At 54.3% G+C, this 25,023-nt stretch overlaps 1 protein-coding gene across 1 annotated transcript in view; it reads right to left on the reverse strand.

Moving 5' to 3' along the window:
* tex14 (testis expressed 14, intercellular bridge forming factor) overlaps window positions 1-20,543 on the reverse strand; it is a 69,943-nt gene extending 49,400 nt beyond the window's left edge. The window contains exons 1-5 of the mRNA XM_072272945.1: window positions 19,735-20,543; window positions 19,261-19,375; window positions 16,996-17,161; window positions 16,033-16,184; window positions 810-867 (exon numbers count right to left, since the gene is read on the reverse strand). Coding sequence (XP_072129046.1) covers window positions 810-867; window positions 16,033-16,184; window positions 16,996-17,161; window positions 19,261-19,375; window positions 19,735-19,861 — 618 coding nt within the window. The 5' untranslated portion in view covers window positions 19,862-20,543. The remainder of the gene's footprint in view (window positions 1-809; window positions 868-16,032; window positions 16,185-16,995; window positions 17,162-19,260; window positions 19,376-19,734) is intronic.
* Window positions 20,544-25,023: the final 4,480 nt, after the last annotated feature.

A 25,023-nucleotide genomic window follows, 5' to 3' on the forward strand; every position in this document is an offset into this window, starting at 1 on the left:
AGTGTGGGATCCCACGGGGGTGATCCTGCAGAGTGTGGGATCCCACGAGGGTGATCCCCGGGAGTGTGGGACCCCACAGGGGTGATCCTGCAGAGTGTGAGATCCCATGGGGGTGATCCCCGGGAGAGTGGGACCCCACAGGGGTGATCCTGCAGAGTGTGGGATCCCACGGGGGTGATCCCAGGCGTGTGAGATCCCACGGGGGTGATCCCCGGAGTGTGGGATCTCACGGGGGTGATCTCTGGGAGTGTGGGATCCTATGGGGGTGATCCTGCAGAGTGTGGGACCCCACAGGGGTGATCCTGCAGAGTGTGAGATCCCACGGGGGTGATCCTGGGAGTGTGGGATCTCACAGGGTGATCCTGCAGAGTGTGGGATCCCACGGGGGTGATCCCTGGGAGTGTGAGATCCCACAGGGGTGATCCCCGGGAGTGTGGGATCTCACGTGGGTGATCCTGCAGAGTGTGGGATCCCACGGGGGTGATCCCTGGGAGTGTGAGATCCCACAGGGGTGATCCTGCAGAGTGTGAGATCCCACAGGGGTGATCCCCGGGAGTGTGGGATCTCACGGGGGTGATCCTGCAGAGTGTGGGATCCCACGGGGGTGATCCCCGGGAGTGTGGGATCTCACGGGGGTGATCCTGCAGAGTGTGAGATCCCACGGGGGTGAACCCCGGGTGTGTTAGATCCCACGGGGGTGATCCCCAGGAGAGTGGGATCTCACAGGGGTGATCCTACAGAGTGTGGTATCCCACGGGGGTTGTTCCCCGGGATGGTTTGGAGACCATGGGGATCCACAACACACTTACCTTCCCAAAGCCGAAGCTGTGTGTCCCACCCAAACTGCCGACGTCAGACCGGGATGTCCTGAAGAGGAAGCAGTGGGTAGTGACTGTCTGACAGAGAATTCTCCCGACTGTTATCACCCAGCAGCCCCACTATCCAAAACTTCTCATCAATTCCGCCCCAACAGACAGGCGCGCGCGTGCGCACACACACACACACACACACACACACACACACACACACACACACACACACACTAAACCTCTGAGCTGTTTGACTGGGGTGGGGCCATCATGGTCTTGCAGAGAGTTGGGTCTGCACAAACCCCTTTCCTGGGGGGAGGTGAAGGGGGATCCCTCGCTGTCAGGTCAGCTGGGTTGAGAAATGGCAGGTGGAGTTCAAGCCAGAAATGTGTCAAATGATTCACTTTAGAAGGTCGAACTTCAAGGCAGAATACAGGATTAATGGCAGGATACAACAGTGCGGAGGAACAGAGGGACCCTGGGGTTCACAACCACAGACGCCTCAGGCAAATTGACAGGATTGTTGAGAAGGAGTACAGCGTGTTGGCCTTCTTTAGTCGGGGGATTGAGTTGAAAAGCTGCGAGGTAATGTTGCAGCTCTATAAAACCCTGGTCAGAACACACTCTGTCGTGTCACCACACAGGGGTGATTTGACAGAAGGGTATAAGATGATGAGAGGATAGATCGAGTGGACAGCCAGAGGTATTTTCCCAGGGTGACAAAAGCTAACACCACAGGATATCCTTTTAAGGTGATAGGAGAAAAGTTTGGGGGGGGGGGGAATTCAGAGGTAGATTTTTTTTGAAACAAGGAAGTGCTGGTTGTGTGGAATGCATTACCAGAGGTGGTAGTAGTGGCAGATAAATTACAGACATTTAAGACCCTGAGATAGGCAGAGGATGGACAGAAAAATGGAGGGTCATGTAGCAGGGAAGGGTCAGATTGCTGGGGGAGTACCTTATTAGTTCACAGTTCAAAGTACACAGACCATATAAAGTACAACTTTGAGATTCATCTTCTCGCAGAAAACCACAGAACAAAGAAACACAATGAATTCACAAAATAAAAGCACAAACCACAAAGACAGTCATACATCCACAGCCATGAAGCCAGGTTCAGTACCGAGGTGAGTAAACCCTCCTGAGTAGTGAGTTGAACACTGTTTGTCCTCCACCCTCAGTCTCAACGCCTTAATCTCTTTTAATCTGGCTCGGTGTTTAAATTGGTTAAACACCTGTTCGTTATCTGCTCTCAGGCTGAGCTCCACAAGTCAGTCCGGCCCCAAATCCACTCTAGCAGTGGCCACAGTGGCCATACCTGTACATTTCAGAGTCCAGCTCATCCAGTATTTCAGGATACCACAAAATCGCACGGTCACACAAAGTTCAAAAGTGGGAAATTACACGCCTTGCATTGCAGTGATCGTTATTCCAAAAGAATAGATTTAGCAGAATTCTTAGTAGTTATGTTTCCTACCTGCTGGTCTGGACAGGGAGGCCACACTAACTCTGCTGGTGTGGTGGACAGGGAGACCACACTAACTCTGCTGGTGCGGACAGGGAGCCCACACTAACTCTGCTGGTGTGGACGGGAGACCACACTAACTCTGCTAGTGCGGACAGGGAGACCACACTAACTCTGCTGGTGCGGACAGGGAGACCACACTAACTCTGCTGGTGCGGACGGGAGACCACAATAACTCTGCTGGTGTGCACAGGGAGACCACACTAACTCTGCTGGTGTGGACAGGGAGACCACAGTAACTCTGCTGGTGCAGACAGGGAGACCACACTAACTCTGCTGGTGCGGACAGGGAGACCACACTAACTCTGCTGGTGTGGTGGACAGGGAGCCCACGCTAACTCTGCTGGTGAGCAGAGGAAGACCACACTAACTCTGCTGGTGTGGAGAGGAAGACCACACTAACTCTGCTGGTGTGGAGAGGAAGACCACACTGACTCTGCTGGTGCAGACAGGGAGACCAAAGTAACTCTGCTGGTGTGTTGTACAGGGAGACCACACTAACTCTGCTGGTGTGCACAGGGAGACCACACTAACTCTGCTGGTGTGTTGTACAGGGTGACCACACTAACTCTGCTGGTGTGCACAGGGAGACCACACTAACTCTGCTGGTGCGGACAGGAGACCACACTAACTCTGCTGGTGTCATGGACAGGGAGACCACACTAACTCTGCTGGTGCGGAGAGGGAGACCACACTAACTCTGCTGGTGCGGACAGGGAGACCACACTAACTCTGCTGGTGTGGTGGACAGGGAGACCACATTAACTCTGCTGGTGCGGACAGGGAGACCACACTAACTCTGCTGGTGTGTTGTACAGGGAGACCACACTAACTCTGCTGGTGTGGAGAGGGAGACCACATTAACTCTGCTGGTGCAGACAGGGAGACCACACTAACTCTGCTGGTGTTTTGTACAGGGAGACCACACTAACTCTGCTGGTGCAGACAGGGAGACCACACTAACTCTGCTGGTGTATTGTACAGGGAGACCACACTAACTCTGCTGGTGCGGACGGGAGACCACACTAACTCTGCTGGTGTGGAGAGGGAGACCACACTAACTCTGCTGGTTTGGTGGACAGGGAGACCACACTGACTCTGCTGGTGTGGAGAGGGAGACCACACTAACTCTGCTGGTCGGACAGGGAGACCACACTAATCTGCTGGTGCGGAGAGGAAGACCACACTAACTCTGCTGGTGCGGACAGGGAGACCACACTAACTCTGCTGGTGTGGACAGGGAGACCACACTAACTCTGCTGGTGTGGAGAGGGAGACCACACTAACTCTGCTGGTGTGGTGGACAGGGAGCCCACGCTAACTCTGCTGGTGAGCAGAGGAAGACCACACTAACTCTGCTGGTGTGGAGAGGAAGATCACACTAACTCTGCTGGTGTGGAGAGGAAGACCACTCTGACTCTGCTGGTGCAGACAGGGAGACCAAAGTAACTCTGCTGGTGTGTTGTACAGGGAGACCACACTAACTCTGCTGGTGCACAGGGAGACCACACTAACTCTGCTGGTGTGTTGTACAGGGTGACCACACTAACTCTGCTGGTGTGCACAGAGAGACCACACTAACTCTGCTGGTGTGGACAGGAGACCACACTAACTCTGCTGGTGTGTTGTACAGGGAGACCACACTAAGTCTGCTGGTGCAGACAGGGAGACCACACTAACTCTGCTGGTGCGGAAGGGAGACCACACTAACTCTGCTGGTGCAGACAGGGAGACCACACTAACTCTGCTTGTGTGATGGACAGGGAGACCACACTAACTCTGCTGGTGCGGAGAGGGAGACCACACTAACTCTGCTGGTGCGGACAGGGAGACCACACTAACTCTGCTGGTGTGTTGTACAGGGAGACCACACTAACTCTGCTGGTGTGGAGAGGGAGACCACACTAACCCTGCTGGTGCGGACAGGGAGACCACACTAAGTCTGCTGGTGCGGACAGGGAGACCACACTAACTCTGCTGGTGCGGAAAGGAGAACACACTAACTCTGCTTGTGTGATGGACAGGGAGACCACACTAACTCTGCTGGTGCGGAGAGGGAGACCACACTAACTCTGCTGGTGTGGACAGGGAGCCCACACTAAATCTGCTGGTGCAGACAGGGAGACCACACTAACTCTGCTGGTGCGGACAGGAAGACCACACGAACTCTGCTGGTGTGTTGTACAGGGTGACCAACTAACTCTGCTGGTGTGGTGGACAGGGAGACCACACTAACTCTGCTGGTGCGGACAGGGAGACCACACTAACTCTGCTGCTGCGGACAGGGAGACCACACTAACTCTGCTGGTGTGGACGGGAGACCACACTAACTGTGCTTGTGTGGACGGGAGACAACACTAACTCTGCTGGTGTGGACGGGAGACCACACTAACTCTGCTGGTGTGGTGGACAGGGAGACCACACTAACTCTGCTGGTGCGGACGGGAGACCACACTAACTCTGCTGGTGTGGACGGGAGACCACACTAACTCTGTTTGTGTGGAGAGGGAGACCACACTAACTCTGCTGGTCTGGTGGACAGGGAGACCACACTAACTCTGCTGGTGTGGTGAGGGAGACCACACTAACTCTGCTGGTGTGGTGGACAGGGAGACCACACTAAATCTGCTGGTGTGGAGAGGGAGACCACACTAACTCTGCTGGTTGGACAGGGAGACCACATTAACTCTGCTGGTGTGGTGGACAGGGAGACCACACTAACTCTGCTGGTGTGTTGTACAGGGAGACCACACTAACTCTGCTGGTGCGGACAGGGAGACCACACTAACTCTGCTGGTGTGTTGTACAGGGAGACCACACTAAGTCTGCTGGTGCGGACAGGGAGACCACACTAACTCTGCTGGTGCGGAAGGGAGACCACACTAACTCTGCTGGTGCAGACAGGGAGACCACACTAACTCTGCTTGTGTGATGGACAGGGAGACCACACTAACTCTGCTGGTGTGGACAGGAGACCACACTAACTCTGCTGGTGTGGACAGGGCAGCACACTAACTCTGCTGGTGTGTTGTACAGGGAGACCACACTAAGTCTGCTGGTGCGGACAGGGAGACCACACTAACTCTGCTAGTGCGGAAGGGAGACCACACTAACTCTGCTGGTGCAGACAGGGAAACCACACTAACTCTGCTGGTGCGGAGAGGGAGACCACACTAACTCTGCTGGTGCGGACAGGGAGACCACACTAACTCTGCTGGTGTGTTGTACAGGGAGACCACACTAACTCTGCTGGTGTGGAGGGGAGACCACACTAACCCTGCTGGTGCGGACAGGGAGACCACACTAAGTCTGCTGGTGCGGACAGGGAGACCACACTAACTCTGCTGGTGCGGAAGAGAGAACACACTAACTCTGCTTGTGTGATGGACAGGGAGACCACACTAAATCTGCTGGTGCGGAGAGGGAGACCACACTAACTCTGCTGGTGCGGACAGGGAGACCAAACTAACTCTGCTGGTGTGGACAGGGAGACCACACTAAATCTGCTGGTGCAGACAGGGAGACCACACTAACTCTGCTGGTGCAGACAGGAAGACCACACGAACTCTGCTGGTGTGTTGTACAGGGTGACCAACTAACTCTGCTGGTGTGGTGGACAGGGAGACCACACTAACTCTGCTGGTGCGGACAGGGAGACCACACTAAGTCTGCTGGTGCGGACAGGGAGACCACACTAACTCTGCTGGTGCGGAAGGGAGACCACACTAACTCTGCTGGTGCAGACAGGGAGACCACACTAACTCTGCTGGTGCGGAGAGGGAGACCACACTAACTCTGCTGGTGCGGACAGGGAGACCACACTAACTCTGCTGGTGTGTTGTACAGGGAGACCACACTAACTCTGCTGGTGTGGAGAGGGAGACCACACTAACCCTGCTGGTGCGGACAGGGAGACCACACTAACTCTGCTGGTGCGGAGAGGGAGACCACACTAACTCTGCTGGTGCGGACGGGAGACCAAACTTACTCTGCTGGTGTGGACAGGGAGACCACACTAAATCTGCTGGTGCAGACAGGGAGACCACACTAACTCTGCTGGTGCGGACAGGAAGACCACACGAACTCTGCTGGTGTGTTGTACAGGGTGACCAACTAACTCTGCTGGTGTGGTGGACAGGGAGACCACACTAACTCTGCTGGTGCGGACAGGGAGACCACACTAACTCTGCTGCTGCGGACAGGGAGACCACACTAACTCTGCTGGTGTGGACGGGAGACCACACTAACTGTGCTTGTGTGGACGGGAGACCACACTAACTCTGCTGGTGTGGACGGGAGACCACACTAACTCTGCTGGTGTAGTGGACAGGGAGACCACACTAACTCTGCTGGTGCGGACGGGAGACCACACTAACTCTGCTGGTGTGGACGGGAGACCACACTAACTCTGCTTGTGTGGAGAGGGAGACCACACTAACTCTGCTGGTGTGGTGGACAGGGAGACCACACTAAATCTGCTGGTGTGGAGAGGGAGACCACACTAACTCTGCTGGTCGGACAGGGAGACCACACTAACTCTGCTGGTCGGACAGGGAGACCACACTAACTCTGCTGGTGTGGTGGACAGGGAGCCCACACTAACTCTGCTGGTGTGGAGAGGAAGACCACACTAACTCTGCTGGTGTGGAGAGGAAGACCACACTGACTCTGCTGGTGCAGACAGGGAGACCAAAGTAACTCTGCTGGTGTGTTGTACAGGGTGACCACACTAACTCTGCTGGTGTGCACAGGGAGACCACGCTAACTCTGCAGGTGTGGACGGGAGACCACACTAACTATGCTGGTGTGTTGTACAGGGAGACCACACTAACTCTGCTGGTGTGGAGAGGGAGACCACACTAACTCTGCTGGTGCGGACAGGGAGACCACACTAATTCTGCTGGTGTGTTGTACAGGGAGACCACACTAACTCTGCTGGTGTGGAGGGGAGACCACACTAACCCTGCTGGTGCGGACAGGGAGACCACACTAAGTCTGCTGGTGCGGACAGGGAGACCACACTAACTCTGCTGGTGCGGAAGAGAGAACACACTAACTCTGCTTGTGTGATGGACAGGGAGACCACACTAAATCTGCTGGTGCGGAGAGGGAGACCACACTAACTCTGCTGGTGCGGACAGGGAGACCAAACTAACTCTGCTGGTGTGGACAGGGAGACCACACTAAATCTGCTGGTGCAGACAGGGAGACCACACTAACTCTGCTGGTGCAGACAGGAAGACCACACGAACTCTGCTGGTGTGTTGTACAGGGTGACCAACTAACTCTGCTGGTGTGGTGGACAGGGAGACCACACTAACTCTGCTGGTGCGGACAGGGAGACCACACTAAGTCTGCTGGTGCGGACGGGAGACCACACTAACTCTGCTGGTGCGGAAGGGAGACCACACTAACTCTGCTGGTGCAGACAGGGAGACCACACTAACTCTGCTGGTGCGGAGAGGGAGACCACACTAACTCTGCTGGTGCGGACAGGGAGACCACACTAACTCTGCTGGTGTGTTGTACAGGGAGACCACACTAACTCTGCTGGTGTGGAGAGGGAGACCACACTAACCCTGCTGGTGCGGACAGGGAGACCACACTAACTCTGCTGGTGCGGAGAGGGAGACCACACTAACTCTGCTGGTGCGGACGGGAGACCAAACTTACTCTGCTGGTGTGGACAGGGAGACCACACTAAATCTGCTGGTGCAGACAGGGAGACCACACTAACTCTGCTGGTGCGGACAGGAAGACCACACGAACTCTGCTGGTGTGTTGTACAGGGTGACCAACTAACTCTGCTGGTGTGGTGGACAGGGAGACCACACTAACTCTGCTGGTGCGGACAGGGAGACCACACTAACTCTGCTGCTGCGGACAGGGAGACCACACTAACTCTGCTGGTGTGGACGGGAGACCACACTAACTGTGCTTGTGTGGACGGGAGACCACACTAACTCTGCTGGTGTGGACGGGAGACCACACTAACTCTGCTGGTGTAGTGGACAGGGAGACCACACTAACTCTGCTGGTGCGGACGGGAGACCACACTAACTCTGCTGGTGTGGACGGGAGACCACACTAACTCTGCTTGTGTGGAGAGGGAGACCACACTAACTCTGCTGGTGTGGTGGACAGGGAGACCACACTAAATCTGCTGGTGTGGAGAGGGAGACCACACTAACTCTGCTGGTCGGACAGGGAGACCACACTAACTCTGCTGGTCGGACAGGGAGACCACACTAACTCTGCTGGTGTGGTGGACAGGGAGCCCACACTAACTCTGCTGGTGTGGAGAGGAAGACCACACTAACTCTGCTGGTGTGGAGAGGAAGACCACACTGACTCTGCTGGTGCAGACAGGGAGACCAAAGTAACTCTGCTGGTGTGTTGTACAGGGTGACCACACTAACTCTGCTGGTGTGCACAGGGAGACCACGCTAACTCTGCAGGTGTGGACGGGAGACCACACTAACTATGCTGGTGTGTTGTACAGGGAGACCACACTAACTCTGCTGGTGTGGAGAGGGAGACCACACTAACTCTGCTGGTGCGGACAGGGAGACCACACTAATTCTGCTGGTGTGTTGTACAGGGAGACCACACTAACTCTGCTGGTGTGGAGAGGGAGACCACACTAAGTCTGCTGGTGCGGACAGGGAGACCACACTAACCCTGCTGGTGCGGAAGGGAGACCACACTAACTCTGCTGGTGCGGAAGGGAGACCACACTAACTCTGCTGGTGCAGACAGGGAGACCACACTAACTCTGCTTGTGTGATGGACAGGGAGACCACACTAACTCTGCTGGTGCGGAGAGGGAGACCACACTAACTCTGCTGGTGCGGACAGGAGACCACACTAACTCTGCTGGTGTGGACAGGGCAGCACACTAACTCTGCTGGTGTGTTGTACAGGGAGACCACACTAAGTCTGCTGGTGCGGACAGGGAGACCACACTAACTCTGCTAGTGCGGAAGGGAGACCACACTAACTCTGCTGGTGCAGACAGGGAAACCACACTAACTCTGCTGGTGCGGAGAGGGAGACCACACTAACTCTGCTGGTGCGGACAGGGAGACCACACTAACTCTGCTGGTGTGTTGTACAGGGAGACCACACTAACTCTGCTGGTGTGGAGGGGAGACCACACTAACCCTGCTGGTGCGGACAGGGAGACCACACTAAGTCTGCTGGTGCGGACAGGGAGACCACACTAACTCTGCTGGTGCGGAAGAGAGAACACACTAACTCTGCTTGTGTGATGGACAGGGAGACCACACTAAATCTGCTGGTGCGGAGAGGGAGACCACACTAACTCTGCTGGTGCGGACAGGGAGACCAAACTAACTCTGCTGGTGTGGACAGGGAGACCACACTAAATCTGCTGGTGCAGACAGGGAGACCACACTAACTCTGCTGGTGCAGACAGGAAGACCACACGAACTCTGCTGGTGTGTTGTACAGGGTGACCAACTAACTCTGCTGGTGTGGTGGACAGGGAGACCACACTAACTCTGCTGGTGCGGACAGGGAGACCACACTAAGTCTGCTGGTGCGGACGGGAGACCACACTAACTCTGCTGGTGCGGAAGGGAGACCACACTAACTCTGCTGGTGCAGACAGGGAGACCACACTAACTCTGCTGGTGCGGAGAGGGAGACCACACTAACTCTGCTGGTGCGGACAGGGAGACCACACTAACTCTGCTGGTGTGTTGTACAGGGAGACCACACTAACTCTGCTGGTGTGGAGAGGGAGACCACACTAACCCTGCTGGTGCGGACAGGGAGACCACACTAACTCTGCTGGTGCGGAGAGGGAGACCACACTAACTCTGCTGGTGCGGACGGGAGACCAAACTTACTCTGCTGGTGTGGACAGGGAGACCACACTAAATCTGCTGGTGCAGACAGGGAGACCACACTAACTCTGCTGGTGCGGACAGGAAGACCACACGAACTCTGCTGGTGTGTTGTACAGGGTGACCAACTAACTCTGCTGGTGTGGTGGACAGGGAGACCACACTAACTCTGCTGGTGCGGACAGGGAGACCACACTAACTCTGCTGCTGCGGACAGGGAGACCACACTAACTCTGCTGGTGTGGACGGGAGACCACACTAACTGTGCTTGTGTGGACGGGAGACCACACTAACTCTGCTGGTGTGGACGGGAGACCACACTAACTCTGCTGGTGTAGTGGACAGGGAGACCACACTAACTCTGCTGGTGCGGACGGGAGACCACACTAACTCTGCTGGTGTGGACGGGAGACCACACTAACTCTGCTTGTGTGGAGAGGGAGACCACACTAACTCTGCTGGTGTGGTGGACAGGGAGACCACACTAAATCTGCTGGTGTGGAGAGGGAGACCACACTAACTCTGCTGGTCGGACAGGGAGACCACACTAACTCTGCTGGTCGGACAGGGAGACCACACTAACTCTGCTGGTGTGGTGGACAGGGAGCCCACACTAACTCTGCTGGTGTGGAGAGGAAGACCACACTAACTCTGCTGGTGTGGAGAGGAAGACCACACTGACTCTGCTGGTGCAGACAGGGAGACCAAAGTAACTCTGCTGGTGTGTTGTACAGGGTGACCACACTAACTCTGCTGGTGTGCACAGGGAGACCACGCTAACTCTGCAGGTGTGGACGGGAGACCACACTAACTATGCTGGTGTGTTGTACAGGGAGACCACACTAACTCTGCTGGTGTGGAGAGGGAGACCACACTAACTCTGCTGGTGCGGACAGGGAGACCACACTAATTCTGCTGGTGTGTTGTACAGGGAGACCACACTAACTCTGCTGGTGTGGAGGGGAGACCACACTAACCCTGCTGGTGCGGACAGGGAGACCACACTAAGTCTGCTGGTGCGGACAGGGAGACCACACTAACTCTGCTGGTGCGGAAGAGAGAACACACTAACTCTGCTTGTGTGATGGACAGGGAGACCACACTAAATCTGCTGGTGCGGAGAGGGAGACCACACTAACTCTGCTGGTGCGGACAGGGAGACCAAACTAACTCTGCTGGTGTGGACAGGGAGACCACACTAAATCTGCTGGTGCAGACAGAGAGACCACACTAACTCTGCTGGTGCAGACAGGAAGACCACACGAACTCTGCTGGTGTGTTGTACAGGGTGACCAACTAACTCTGCTGGTGTGGTGGACAGGGAGACCACACTAACTCTGCTGGTGCGGACAGGGAGACCACACTAAGTCTGCTGGTGCGGACAGGGAGACCACACTAACTCTGCTGGTGCGGAAGGGAGACCACACTAACTCTGCTGGTGCAGACAGGGAGACCACACTAACTCTGCTGGTGCGGAGAGGGAGACCACACTAACTCTGCTGGTGCGGACAGGGAGACCACACTAACTCTGCTGGTGTGTTGTACAGGGAGACCACACTAACTCTGCTGGTGTGGAGAGGGAGACCACACTAACCCTGCTGGTGCGGACAGGGAGACCACACTAACTCTGCTGGTGCGGAGAGGGAGACCACACTAACTCTGCTGGTGCGGACGGGAGACCAAACTTACTCTGCTGGTGTGGACAGGGAGACCACACTAAATCTGCTGGTGCAGACAGGGAGACCACACTAACTCTGCTGGTGCGGACAGGAAGACCACACGAACTCTGCTGGTGTGTTGTACAGGGTGACCAACTAACTCTGCTGGTGTGGTGGACAGGGAGACCACACTAACTCTGCTGGTGCGGACAGGGAGACCACACTAACTCTGCTGCTGCGGACAGGGAGACCACACTAACTCTGCTGGTGTGGACGGGAGACCACACTAACTGTGCTTGTGTGGACGGGAGACCACACTAACTCTGCTGGTGCGGACGGGAGACCACACTAACTCTGCTGGTGTGGACGGGAGACCACACTAACTCTGCTTGTGTGGAGAGGGAGACCACACTAACTCTGCTGGTGTGGTGGACAGGGAGACCACACTAAATCTGCTGGTGTGGAGAGGGAGACCACACTAACTCTGCTGGTCGGACAGGGAGACCACATTAACTCTGCTGGTCGGACAGGGAGACCACACTAACTCTGCTGGTGTGGTGGACAGGGAGCCCACACTAACTCTGCTGGTGTGGAGAGGAAGACCACACTAACTCTGCTGGTGTGGAGAGGAAGACCACACTGACTCTGCTGGTGCAGACAGGGAGACCAAAGTAACTCTGCTGGTGTGTTGTACAGGGTGACCACACTAACTCTGCTGGTGTGCACAGGGAGACCACGCTAACTCTGCAGGTGTGGACGGGAGACCACACTAACTATGCTGGTGTGTTGTACAGGGAGACCACACTAACTCTGCTGGTGTGGAGAGGGAGACCACACTAACTCTGCTGGTGCGGACAGGGAGACCACACTAATTCTGCTGGTGTGTTGTATAGGGAGACCACACTAACTCTGCTGGTGTGGAGAGGGAGACCACACTAAGTCTGCTGGTGCGGACAGGGAGACCACACTAACCCTGCTGGTGCGGAAGGGAGACCACACTAACTCTGCTGGTGCGGAAGGGAGACCACACTAACTCTGCTGGTGCAGACAGGGAGACCACACTAACTCTGCTTGTGTGATGGACAGGGAGACCACACTAACTCTGCTGGTGCGGAGAGGGAGACCACACTAACTCTGCTGGTGCGGACAGGGAGACCACACTAACTCTGCTGGTGTGTTGTACAGGGAGACCACACTAACTCTGCTGGTGCAGACAGGGAGACCACAGTAACTCTGCTGGTGCGGACAGGAAGACCACACGAACTCTGCTGGTGTGTTGTATAGGGAGACCAACTAACTCTGCTGGTGTGGTGGACAGGGAGACCACACTAACTCTGCTGGTGCGGACAGGGAGACCACACTAACTCTGCTGCTGCGGACAGGGAGACCACACTAACTCTGCTGCTGCGGACAGGGAGACCACACTAACTCTGCTGGTGTGGACAGGAAGACCACACTAACTCTGCTGGTGTGGACGGGAGACCACACTAACTCTGCTGGTGTGGACGGGAGACCACACTAACTCTGCTGGTGTGGAGACGGAGACCACACTAACTCTGCTGGTGCGGAAGGGAGAACACACTAACTCTGCTGGTGTGGACAGGAGACCACACTAACTCTGCTGGTGTGGACGGGAGACCACACTAACTCTGCTGGTGTGGAGAGGAAGACCACACTAACTTTGCTGTTGCAGACGGGAGACCACACTAACTCTGCTGGTGTGGTGGACAGGGAGACCACACTAACTCTGCTGGTGTGGAGAGGGAGACCACACTAACTCTGCTGGTGTGGTGGACAGAGAGACCACACTAACTCTGCTGGTCGGACAGGGGGACCACACTAACTCTGCTGGTGTGGAGAGGGAGACCACACTAACTCTGCTGGTGCAGACAGGGAGACCACACTAACTCTGCTGGCGTGTTGTACAGGGAGACCACACTAACTCTGCTGGTGTGGACAGGGAGAGCACACTATCTCTGCTGGTGTGTTGTACAGGGAGACCACACTAATTCTGCTGGTGTGTTGTACAGGGGGACCACACTAACTCTGCTGGTGCGGACAGGGAGACCACACTAACTCTGCTGGCGTGTTGTACAGGGAGACCACACTAACTCTGCTAGTGTGGACAGGGAGACCACACTAACTATGCTGGTGTGGACGGGAGACCACACTAACTCTGCTGGTGGACGGAGACCACACTAACTCTGCTGGTGTGGTGGACAGGGAGATCACACTAACTTGGCTGGTACGGACAGGGAGACCACACTAACTCTGCTGTTGTGTTGTACAGGGAGACCACACTAACTCTGCTGGTGCAGACAGGGAGACCACACTAACTCTGCTGGTGTGGACAGGGAGACCACACTAACTCTGCTGGTGTGGTGGACAGGGAGACCACACTAACTCTGCTGGTGTGGAGAGGGAGACCGCACTAACTCTGCTGGTGCGGACAGGGAGACCACACTAACTCTGCTGGTGTGTTGTACAGGGAGACCACACTAACTCTGCTGGTACAGACAGGGAGACCACACTAACTCTGCTGGTGTGTTGTACAGGGAGACCACACTAACTCTGCTGGTGTGGACAGGAGCCCACACTAACTCTGCTGGTGTGGACAGGGAGAGCACACTAACTCTGCTGGTGTGGAGAGGGAGACCACACTAACTCTGTTGGTGTGGACGGGAGACCACACTAACTCTGCTGGTGTGGACAGGGAGACCACACTAACTCTGCTGGTGCAGACAGAGAGACCACACTAACTCTGCTGGTGCAGACAGGGAGATCACACTAACTCTGCTAGTGCGGACGGGGAGACCACACTATCTCTGCTGGTGTGGAGAGGAAGACCACACTAACTCTGCTGGTGCGGATGGGAGACCACACTAACTCTGCTGGTGCGGACCGGAGACCACACTAATTCTGCTGGCGCGGACAGGGAGATCACACTAACTCTGCTGGTGTGGTGGACAGGGAGACCACACTAACTCTGCTGGTGTGGAGAGGGAGTCCACACTAACTCTGCTGGTCAGACAGGGAGACCACACTAACTCTGCTGGTGTGGAGAGGAAGACCACTCTAACTCTGCTGGTGTGGTGGACAGGGAGACCACACTAACTCTGCTGGTGTGTTGTACAGGGAGACCACACTAACACTTCTGGTGTGGACGGGAGACCACACTAACTCTGCTGGTGTGGAAAGGGAGATCGCACTAACTCTGCTGGTGCGGACAGGGAGACCACACTAACTCTGCTGGTGTGTTGTACAGGGAGACCACACTAACTCTGCTGGTGTGGATGGGAGACCACACTAACTCTGCTGGTGTGGACGGGAGACCACACTAACTCTGCTGGTGTAGACAGGGAGATCACACTAACTCTGCTGGTGTAGACAGGGAGACCACACTAACTCTGCTGGTGTAGACGGGAGACCACACTAACTCTGCTGGTCGGACAGGGAAACCACATTAACTCTGTTGAGAAGGTTGAGAAGGGTATGGGCCGAATGTGAGTAATTGAGACTGGCTCAGATAGGAATCTAGCTGGCATGGACTGGATGAGGCGCAAGGGCTAATTTCTGAGTGGGTGGGGGGGAATGGAATTCTACAAGGGGAGGGGCTGGGAATGGATCTGACCTTGCAGGGAGAATGGTTCTCAAACAATAGATGGTGGTGTGCAGGCTGTGTTCCCAGGTGGGGGCACTAACACCAGAAGCAAGGACTAGAAGGCAGACTTTTACACGAGGAGAGATAGTTAGAGGCTGTTTTCCACCTGGAAAGTGGCCTATGTATGGAATGAATCATGGAGATCGTTGGGCAGGCTGGGACTTCATTCACTGCAGCGTAGAGACTGAGGGGTGACCTTACAGATGTCTATAAACCCACGAGGGGCACAGATAGGGTGAATGTACAGAGTCTTTTTCCCCAGGGGTGGGGAATCAAGACCCAGAGTGCACAGGGTTAAGTTGAGAGGGAAGAGATTTAAGAGGAACCCAAAAGAAAACGTTTTTTTTTCCCCAGAAGATAGTGCGTATATGAACGAGCTGCCAGAAGAAGGAATTGAAGCAGGTACATTAACAACATTTGAAGGACAGGGACATGGAAAGGAAAGCTATGGGCCAAAGGCAAACAGAGGGGCAGGCTCGGCTGGGAATAGAGGCCGGTGTGAACCTACCTGAGATGGGGCAGAGGCAGCCGTGGGCAGCTGGGGTACCGGGGGAGAGAGGCCGAACTGCAGGAGCGTAGCAGCCTCAGTCCCCTGACCGACTCGCTCTGCCGTATCAGCTGACTCATTCGCACCCGATAGTGGCTCAGTAGCTCCAGCACCTGGGGGGGAGAGGACAGTCAGTTCGAGTGGCAGCCTGCGCTGGCTATGGGAGGTAGAGGGAGGAGGAGAGGAAGAGTAAGGGGGGGGGGAAGAGGGAAGGAAGGTAGTACGCAAGGGAGGGATGGGGGTGGAGGACACAAGGAGGAGGATGGTTGAGTGGGGGCAGCATCCTTGTCTGAGAGACGGGGACGGCATGGGGGATGGGTAACGGACATGGTCAGCAAGCACAGGCGGGGGGAGGAGGATGGATGGGGGGATCTGGACGAGGGGGCTTTCTTGACGGGGAGGGGTAGGGCAGAGGTATGAGGGTGGGTGGTAGGGGTAGAGGAATTGGGTTTGGGGTGGAAAACAGGAAGGAGGAGGGGGGAAAGTACAGAGAGAGCCAGTGAGTGACAGAAATAGTAAAGGATAGAGAAGGTGGATTCAGAGAGATGGGATGAGAGTTAGACACAGATAGAACATTAGACAGAGCAGCAGGAGTCGGCCATCATTAAGACCATGGACTCAGCTCCACTCAGCTCTACCTTTTCCCCATAATCCTTAATTTCCCTACTATGCAAAAAGGGTGGGAATCAGTGAGGGGTTGGGGGTCAGGGAGAGGGGAGAGAGTGAGGAGAGTGGCAGAGAGAGTCGAGGAGTGCAGAGGGGAGAGAGGGAGTGAGGGGCTCAGACTGGTGTGAGCTGGAGAGGGGAGAGAGTGAGTGGCAGATGAGGGGAAGAGTCCATGGGGGCGGGAAGCAACCGGGGACACAGATGGGTCCGGTGTTCAGGGAGACGACAGACCGTTCCTTCCTCGCTCCCTCACCCTACCTTGTGGTTTTTCGGAGAGCCAGCAGCACGAGCCCAGTCCTCGGGTGATTGCCCCAGGCTGTCATGTAACCGGAGATCTCCCCCGGTGTCCAGGAGAGTGGCCAGCGCATCAGGGAGGCAGGAGAGGATGGCAGCGTGGACAGGCGTGCTCCCGCGGTGGCAGCGGCTAGAGGAGTGGTAGTGCGGAAGGGGGAGACGGATCAGCAAGACACAGTCGAGAGGACCACCCACCCCACCAAACACAAACCCAGCACGCTGTGCTAAGCTGCAGGTTTAAACCTGAGCATCAGTTTATCATAGCCTGTCCTGGTCCAACCACGGACACCAAAGCCTCTACTTCCTCATGTGGCTCAAAAAACCTGGCACATCCCTGGCGGCCTTCCTTCGTTTCTATCAATGCACCATAGAACGCATCACGGTTCGGTCCGGCAGCTGCCCCGTCCATGAACGCAAGAAACCGCAGAGTTGTGGACATGGCTCAGCCCAGCACAGAACCTACCTGACCCTCCATGTACCGTCTGCACTTCCCACTGCCTCAGTAAAGCAGCCTCACCCACCCGACATTCTCTCTTGTCCCCACTGCCATCCGGCAGAGAAGACAAAAGCCTGGAAGTACGTACCATCAGCTTTACCCCACTGTTCCCTACATCTCACAATCTCCCTCGTCATGGCCCTGGTACAGTACTGTCTGCCTGCACTGCCCTTTCTCTGTAAATGTAACACTTCATTCTGAATCCTGTTACTGTTTTACTCTGTTCTTCCTCAATGCAGTGTGTAACCATCTGTCTGCACAGTAAGTACCTTGGTACCTGTCACAACGATGAACCAACTGATATTCCACCTGAAGTAGTTCTTTCTGCCTACGCAATAGTCATAGAGTGCAGCAACAGGCCCTTCAGCCCATCTAGTCCATTCCAACCTGGTCTTCTGCCTACTCCCATCGACCTACACCTGGACCACAGCCTCCATACCCCTGCCATCCATGTCCCTATTCAAACTTCTCTTAATCGAGCTCACATCCACTATTTCTGCTGGCAGTTCGTTCCATACTCTCAGCACCCTCTGTCTGAAGAAGATTCCCCTCAAACATTATGTTCTAATCTCACCCAACGTCAATGGAAAGAGCCTTTATATATTTACCTACTCTATCTCTCTCATTATTTTGTTTACCTCTGTCAGTCTCCTGTGCCTCGGTGAATCGAGCTTTCACCTGTTAAACTTTTGCCGAGCTCAGGTTGTCAAGGTCCAGCACCGGCCTTGTACATTTTCTCTGCATTCTGTCAATCTGCCTCGAAGTCAGTAACCAGGACTGCACACAATCCTCCAAATGTGGTCCCACTCCTATACAACTTCAACATAACATCCCCTCTCCTGAGGCCATTGTGCCAAAGCCTTTCCTTACAACCCTGTCTACCTGTGATGCCACTTTCAATGAATTATGCGCCTGTATTCCCAGATCCCTTGGTTCCACCACACTCCTCAATGCCCCACTGTTCAGCCTGTAAGACCTATGCTGCCTGGTCCTACCAAGGTGCTAAACCTCGCACTTGTCTGTGTTAAATTCCATCTGCTGTTTTTCCAGCTGAAGCAGAGCCCTCTGCAAACCATGACAGTCTTCCTCGCTGTCCACTACACCCCCAGTCTTGGTGTCATCCGCAAATTTGCTGATCCCGTTCACCAGATTATCATCCAGATCGCTGATATAAATAACAAACAACAGATGCCCCCACCAACCCTGCGGCACTCCACTAGTCACAGGCCTCCAGTCAGAGGCAAACATCTACTACCACTCTCCGGCTTCTCCCACAGAGCCAATGTCTGATCCAATTTACCACCTCCTCCTGAACGCCGAGCGACTGAACCTTCTTGACCAACCTCCCTTGTCGAATGGCTTGCTGAAGTCCTGTAGAAGAGCATCCACTGCCTTGCTTTCGTCACCTCGCAGGGTAACTTCCTCACAGAACTCCGTAAGATAGGTTAGACACGATCTAGCACACACATCCCTAACCAGTCTGGGCCTACCCAACTATTTATAAACATATCCAGTCCTTTAGACGATCTCTGCCTTGTAGCTCACGATGATTTCAATCTCTCTGTTGGCACTCCTGCAATAGCACTTGCCTCCCACAGCAACAGGCCCTTCAGCCCATCTAGTCCATTCCAACCTGGTCTTCGCCTACTCCCATCGAACACCTCGTCAGGGGACTTATCCACCCTGATTTGCCTCAAGACAACACTCCACCCCAGCAGAGCGAGGCCACTCACAGGTTGGGATCGGCCCCGTTACTCAGCAGCAGATGGACCAGATCCAAGTGCCCCTGAGTGGCAGCGACGTAGAGGGGCGATTCGCCGGCGCTGTTCCTCACGTCTGGTGGACAACCTGCAACACCAGAGCAGCCAGTCACCAGGTGAGCAGACAGATCAGTGCCCAGGGTCAGGGGTCAGTGACAGGAGAGAGGTCAGTCCCTGGGGTCAGGGGTCAGGGGTACAGACCATGTCAATGACTGGGATCAGGGGGTGGGAAAAGGTCACTGTCCTGGGTCAAGGAGAGGGGTCAGGGGTCGGTGGAGGCAAGAGGTCGGTGCCCGTGATCAGGGATAGGTGGGGGTGAAGTCAGTGTGACAGTTCACGGATCAGGGGAGGGGAACAGTCAGTGCCTGGGCTCGGGGGTGGGGGAAGAGTTCAGAGGGCAAAGGGCAGGGTTCAGGGTAAGGAGGGATGCTAAAAGCCCATCAGGACCTTGGGCCAGCAGCCTCTCCATCTGCCGCCGCCTGCCCCGCCGGGCGCAGAGATGCAGGAGGGCTTCATCCACCTCCAGATCCTGGGTCCAACCTAACCGCTCCAGGCAGCCCTGTGACAGCGTCATGGCGGGTTGCACGGTTGCCGGGATGGGATGGGAAGAGAGGAGCACAGGGTGTGTGGGGGGGGGGGAGGGCTGTCAGCAGAGAGCACAGGAAGATTCCACAGTGGGGTGGGTAGCGGAGAGCACAGGAAGATCCCACAGTGAGGAATGGGTAGTCAGCAGAGAGCACGGGAAGATCCCACAGTGAGGAATGGTAGTCAGCAGAGAGCACGGGAAGATCCCACAGTGGGGAGTGGTAGTCAGCAGAGAGCACGGGAAGATCCCACAGTGAGGAATGGTAGTCAGCAGAGAGCACGGGAAGATCCCACAGTGAGGAATGGTAGTCAGCAGAGAGCACGGGAAGATCCCACAGTGAGGAATGGTAGTCAGCAGAGAGCACGGGAAGATCCCACAGTGGGGAGTGGTAGTCAGCAGAGAGCACGGGAAGATCCCACAGTGAGGAATGGTAGTCAGCAGAGAGCACGGGAAGATCCCACAGTGAGGAATGGTAGTCAGCAGAGAGCACGGGAAGATCCCACAGTGAGGAATGGTAGTCAGCAGAGAGCACGGGAAGATCCCACAGTGGGGAGTGGGTGAGTAGCCGGAGGGCGGTGCCACCCCCCACCCCGGGGCGCCGTTTGGCCGAGGTTTTTCCTCAGTGAGACGTCAGTCCCGTCGCGTTTCCACTCCGCTCCTGCCCGGATGACGTCGCCTGCCCCGCCCCCACCAAACGGCTCCCCTGATGACATCAGACCCACCAGCTCCCCGTGACGTCACGCCGACCCCTCCCTTCTCCGTGACCTCAGATATTGCTTCCTAGGTAACGATGATGTCATCGCGTCCAAATTACTCCGTGACACGTGACGTCTTCCACCTCAGCCCTGCCTACCCCAAATATATCCCCGTGACGGCATATCAGTCCCTAAACCGCTTTTGTGCCTTATTTTCGACAGACTCTCGGTTCTCTCGACGTCGTCGCCTTTTGCTGGCGCTCATTCTGGAGTGAGAGAAACCTTCTGGAGATTGGGGTGGGTGAGCGCGTCACCTCAGGGAGCAGGCGCAGTTAGAGCCAACCGGGGCGGGAAGGGAAGACGCATGCGCACTTGCTCGACAGCCGGCGTCGGAGCGAAAAGCGCGCGGAGACATCAGTCTGCATCGCTGATTGGTGGATATGGGAGGCGGCCAAGAATTATTTGCTGATTAGTGGACAGTGTGCCGCGTCTTCAGTGATTGGACGAGGCCACCCAGCCCTCTTCAGTGATTGGACAAACTCTCTCGTCGTCCGTCAGAGAGTACGCGGCCGCTGATCGGTAGAGACTATTAGTCCCCCGGATAGGTCAACTCGAGACCATTCAGCCCGTCCACTCTGCTAGCCCATTCCCACAAGCTCTTCGGCGCTCAGTATTCCGGAACCAAAGGATCTACTGTTTCTCTCCTAAAGGACACTGTCGAGACCCCCTGCGCGACACTCCAACCAGGTTGCACAGAAACAAATATTCGGCCCATCCATTCAATGCCAGCCCAGATTTCCACCTGAGCCAGTCCCATTTGCCCTCATATGTACCTTCATAAGTGTCACTTATATTTTGATGAGGAGGCATACAGGATTGAGATAACTCAACAACCTTGCACTCGACGCCTGTGAGACCAAGGAACTGATTGTGGCCTTCAGGAAGGGAAGTCAGAGGAGAACACACACCAGTCGTCATCAAGGGGTCAGCAGCCTGAAGTTCCTTCAGAGAGAGAGCTTCTCACAGGTCGGAAAGAAGAGATTAAAAAAGGAGCGTTTCACGGGGCTAGGCGCATTCCCAGCGGGCCAGCCGATTGGGAGAGAGAGTGAGCTTCGCACAGGTCGGGAAGAAATGCGCAGACGCAGTATCTTGTCATCGTGCAAGGACGCTGAGAAAACTCCGAAGTAAAAGAGAGGCACTGTCTAGCGGTGCAGTCGTCGAAGGAGCCGTCGTCGGAGTAGTGTAAGTCAGAGAAGTAAGGCCTTGGCACATCAGGACTTCGGCATGGATGGGCCGAGGCGAGGTAAGTTACTTTGCCCTCACCCCCACCCCTAACAAGAATAGTGGGTATGACTGTGAGGCCAGTTTTCTGTTCTGGGTGCCAGATGTGGAATGTCCAGGAGACTTCCAGCCTCCCTGATGGCCACATCTGCACCAGGTGCATCAAGTTAAGGAACTGGAGCTGCAGCTCGATGACCTTTGGGATAGTGAGAATGTGATAGACAGAAACTACAGTCACCCCGTGTCTGTGAATATCGTGTCACTGACCCTCTGTGTCTGTGAATATTGTGTCACTCACACTCTGTACACACAGACTTATACATCTGACAAGAAACTTCACTTTGACTTTGAGTTTTCTCTTTCCTTCCCTCTCTCCTCACCTTGTCTCCCTTTGCCTCTCCCTCCCACTCCCCCCTCACTCTTCATATTTGATGTGTTTCCTGTCAATGTTATCATGTCGGATGATCTGTACTGGAACCAGCTTGCAAGTTCCATCGTAAAGAAAGCGTCTCTACTTTCTCAGAAGTTTATATAAATTCAGCAAGTCACCACAAGCTTTGACAAACTTCTGCAGATGCACAGGGGAGCATATCCTGAGTGGTTGCTGCACAGCCTGGTGTGCAAATACCCAGCAATGGAAAAGCCGACAGAAAGTGGTTGCCTGAGCAGATATATAGTGGCATGCAAAAGTTTGGGCACCCCTGGTCAAAATTTCTGTCACTGTGAATAGTTAAGTGGGTAGAAGATGAACTGATCTCCAAAAGTCATAAACTTAAAGATCAAACATTCTTTTCAACATTTTAAACAAGATTACATAGAACATAGAACATGGAATAGTACAGCACAGTACAGGCCCTTTGGCCCACAATGTTCTGCTGACCCTCAAACCCTGCCTCCCATATAAGACCCCACCTTAAATTCCTCCATATACCTGTCTTGTAGTCTCTTAAACTTCACTAGTGTATCTGCCTCCACCACTGACTCAGGCAGTGCATTCCACGCACTAACCACTCTCTGAGTAAAAAACCTTCCTCTAATATCCCCCTCGAACTTCCCACCCCTTACCTTAAAGCCATGTCCTCTTGTATTGAGCAGTGGTGCCCTGGGGAAGAGGTGCTGGCCATCCACTCTATCTATTCCTCTTATTATCTTGTACACCTCTATCATGTCTCCTCTCATCCTCCTTCTCTCCAAAGAGTAAAGCCCTAGCTCCCTTAATCACTGATCATAATGCATACTTTCTAAACCAGGCAGCATCCTGATAAATCTCCTCTGTACCCTTTCCAACGCTTCCACATCCTTCCTATAGTGAAGTGACCAGAACTGGACACAGTACTCCAAGTGTGGCCTAACCAGAGTTTTATAGAGCTGCATCATTACATTGCGACTCTTAAACTTTATCCCTGGACTTATGAAAGCTAACACCCCATAAGCTTTCTTAACTACCCTATCTACCTGTGAGGCAACTTTCAGGGATCTGTGGACATGTACCCCCAGATCCCTCTGCTCCTCCGCACTTCCAAGTTTCCTGCCATTTACTTTGTACTCTGCCTTGGAGTTTGTCCTTCCAAAGTGTACCACCTCACACTTCTCCAGGTTAAACTCCATCTGCCACTTCTCAGCCCACTTCTGCATCCTATCATTGTCTCTCTGCAATCTTCAACAATCCTCTACACTATCTACAACACCACCAACCTTTGTGTCATCTGCAAACTTGCCAACCCACCCTTCTATCCCCACATCCAGGTTGTTAATAAAAATCATGAAAAGTGGAGGTCCCAGAACAGATCCTTGTGGGACACCACTAGTCACAATTCTCCAGTCTGAATGTACTCCCTCCACCACGACCTTCCGCCTTCTGCAGGCAAGCCGATTCTGAATCCACCTGGCCAAACTTCCCTGGATCCCATGCCTTCTGATTTTAGTGTGGAACCTTGTCAAATGCCTTACTAAAATCCATATAGATCACATCCACTGCACTACCCTCATCTATATGCCTGGTCACCTCCTCAAAGAACTCTATCAGGCTTGTTAGACACGATCTGCCCTTCACAAAGCCATGCTGACTGTCCCTAATCAGACCATGTTTCTCTAAATGCCCATAGATCCGATCTCTAAGAATCTTTTCCAACAGCTTTCCCACCACAGACGTAAGGCTCACTGGTCTATAACTATCCCGGACTATCCCTACTACCTTTTTTGAAAATGGGGACAACATTTGCCTCCCTCCAATCCTCCGGTACCATTCCCGTGGACAATGAGGACATAAAGATCCTAGCCAGAGGCTCAGCAATCTCTTCCCTCGCCTCATGGAGCAGCCTGGGGAATATTCCGTCAGGCCCCGGGGACTTATCTGTCCTAATGTATTTTAACAACTCCAACACCTCCTCTCCCTTAATATCAACATGCTCCAGAACATCAACCTCACTCATATTGTCCTGACCATCATCAAGTTCCCTCTCATTGGTGAATACCGAAGAGAAGTATTCATTGAGGACGTCGCTCACTTCCACAGCCTCCAGGCACATCTTCCCACCTTTATCTCTAATCAGTCCTACCTTCACTCCTGTCATCCTTTTTTTCTTTACATAATTGAGGAATGCCTTGGGGTTTTCCTTTACCCTACTTGCCAAGGCCTTCTCATGCCCCCTTCTTGCTCTCCTCAGCCCCTTCTTAAGCTCCTTTCTTGCTTCCCTATATTCCTCAATAGACCCATCTGATCCTTGCTTCCTCAACCCCATGTATGCTGCCTTCTTCCTCCTGACTAGATTTTCCACCTCACTTGTCCCCCATGGTTCCTTCACCCTACCATTCTTTATCTTCCTCACCGGGACAAATTTATCCCTAACATCCTGCAAGAGATCTCTAAACATCGACCATATGTCCATAGTACATTTCCCTGCAGAAACATCATCTCAATTCACACCCGCAAGTTCTAGCCTTATAGCCTCATAATTTGCTCTTCCCCAATTAAAAATTTCCTGTCCTCTCTGATTCTATCCTTTTCCATGATAATGCTAAAGGCCAGGGAGCGGTGGTCACTGTCCCCCAGATGCTCACCCACTGAGAGATCTGTGACCTGACCCAGTTCGTTACCTAATACTAGATCTAGTATGACATTCCCCCTAGTCGGCCTGTCAGCATACTGTGACAGGAATCCGTCCTGGACACACT

The sequence above is a fragment of the Mobula birostris genome, chromosome 11, assembly GCF_030028105.1.
Source record: "Mobula birostris isolate sMobBir1 chromosome 11, sMobBir1.hap1, whole genome shotgun sequence".
Lineage (NCBI taxonomy): Eukaryota > Metazoa > Chordata > Chondrichthyes > Myliobatiformes > Myliobatidae > Mobula > Mobula birostris.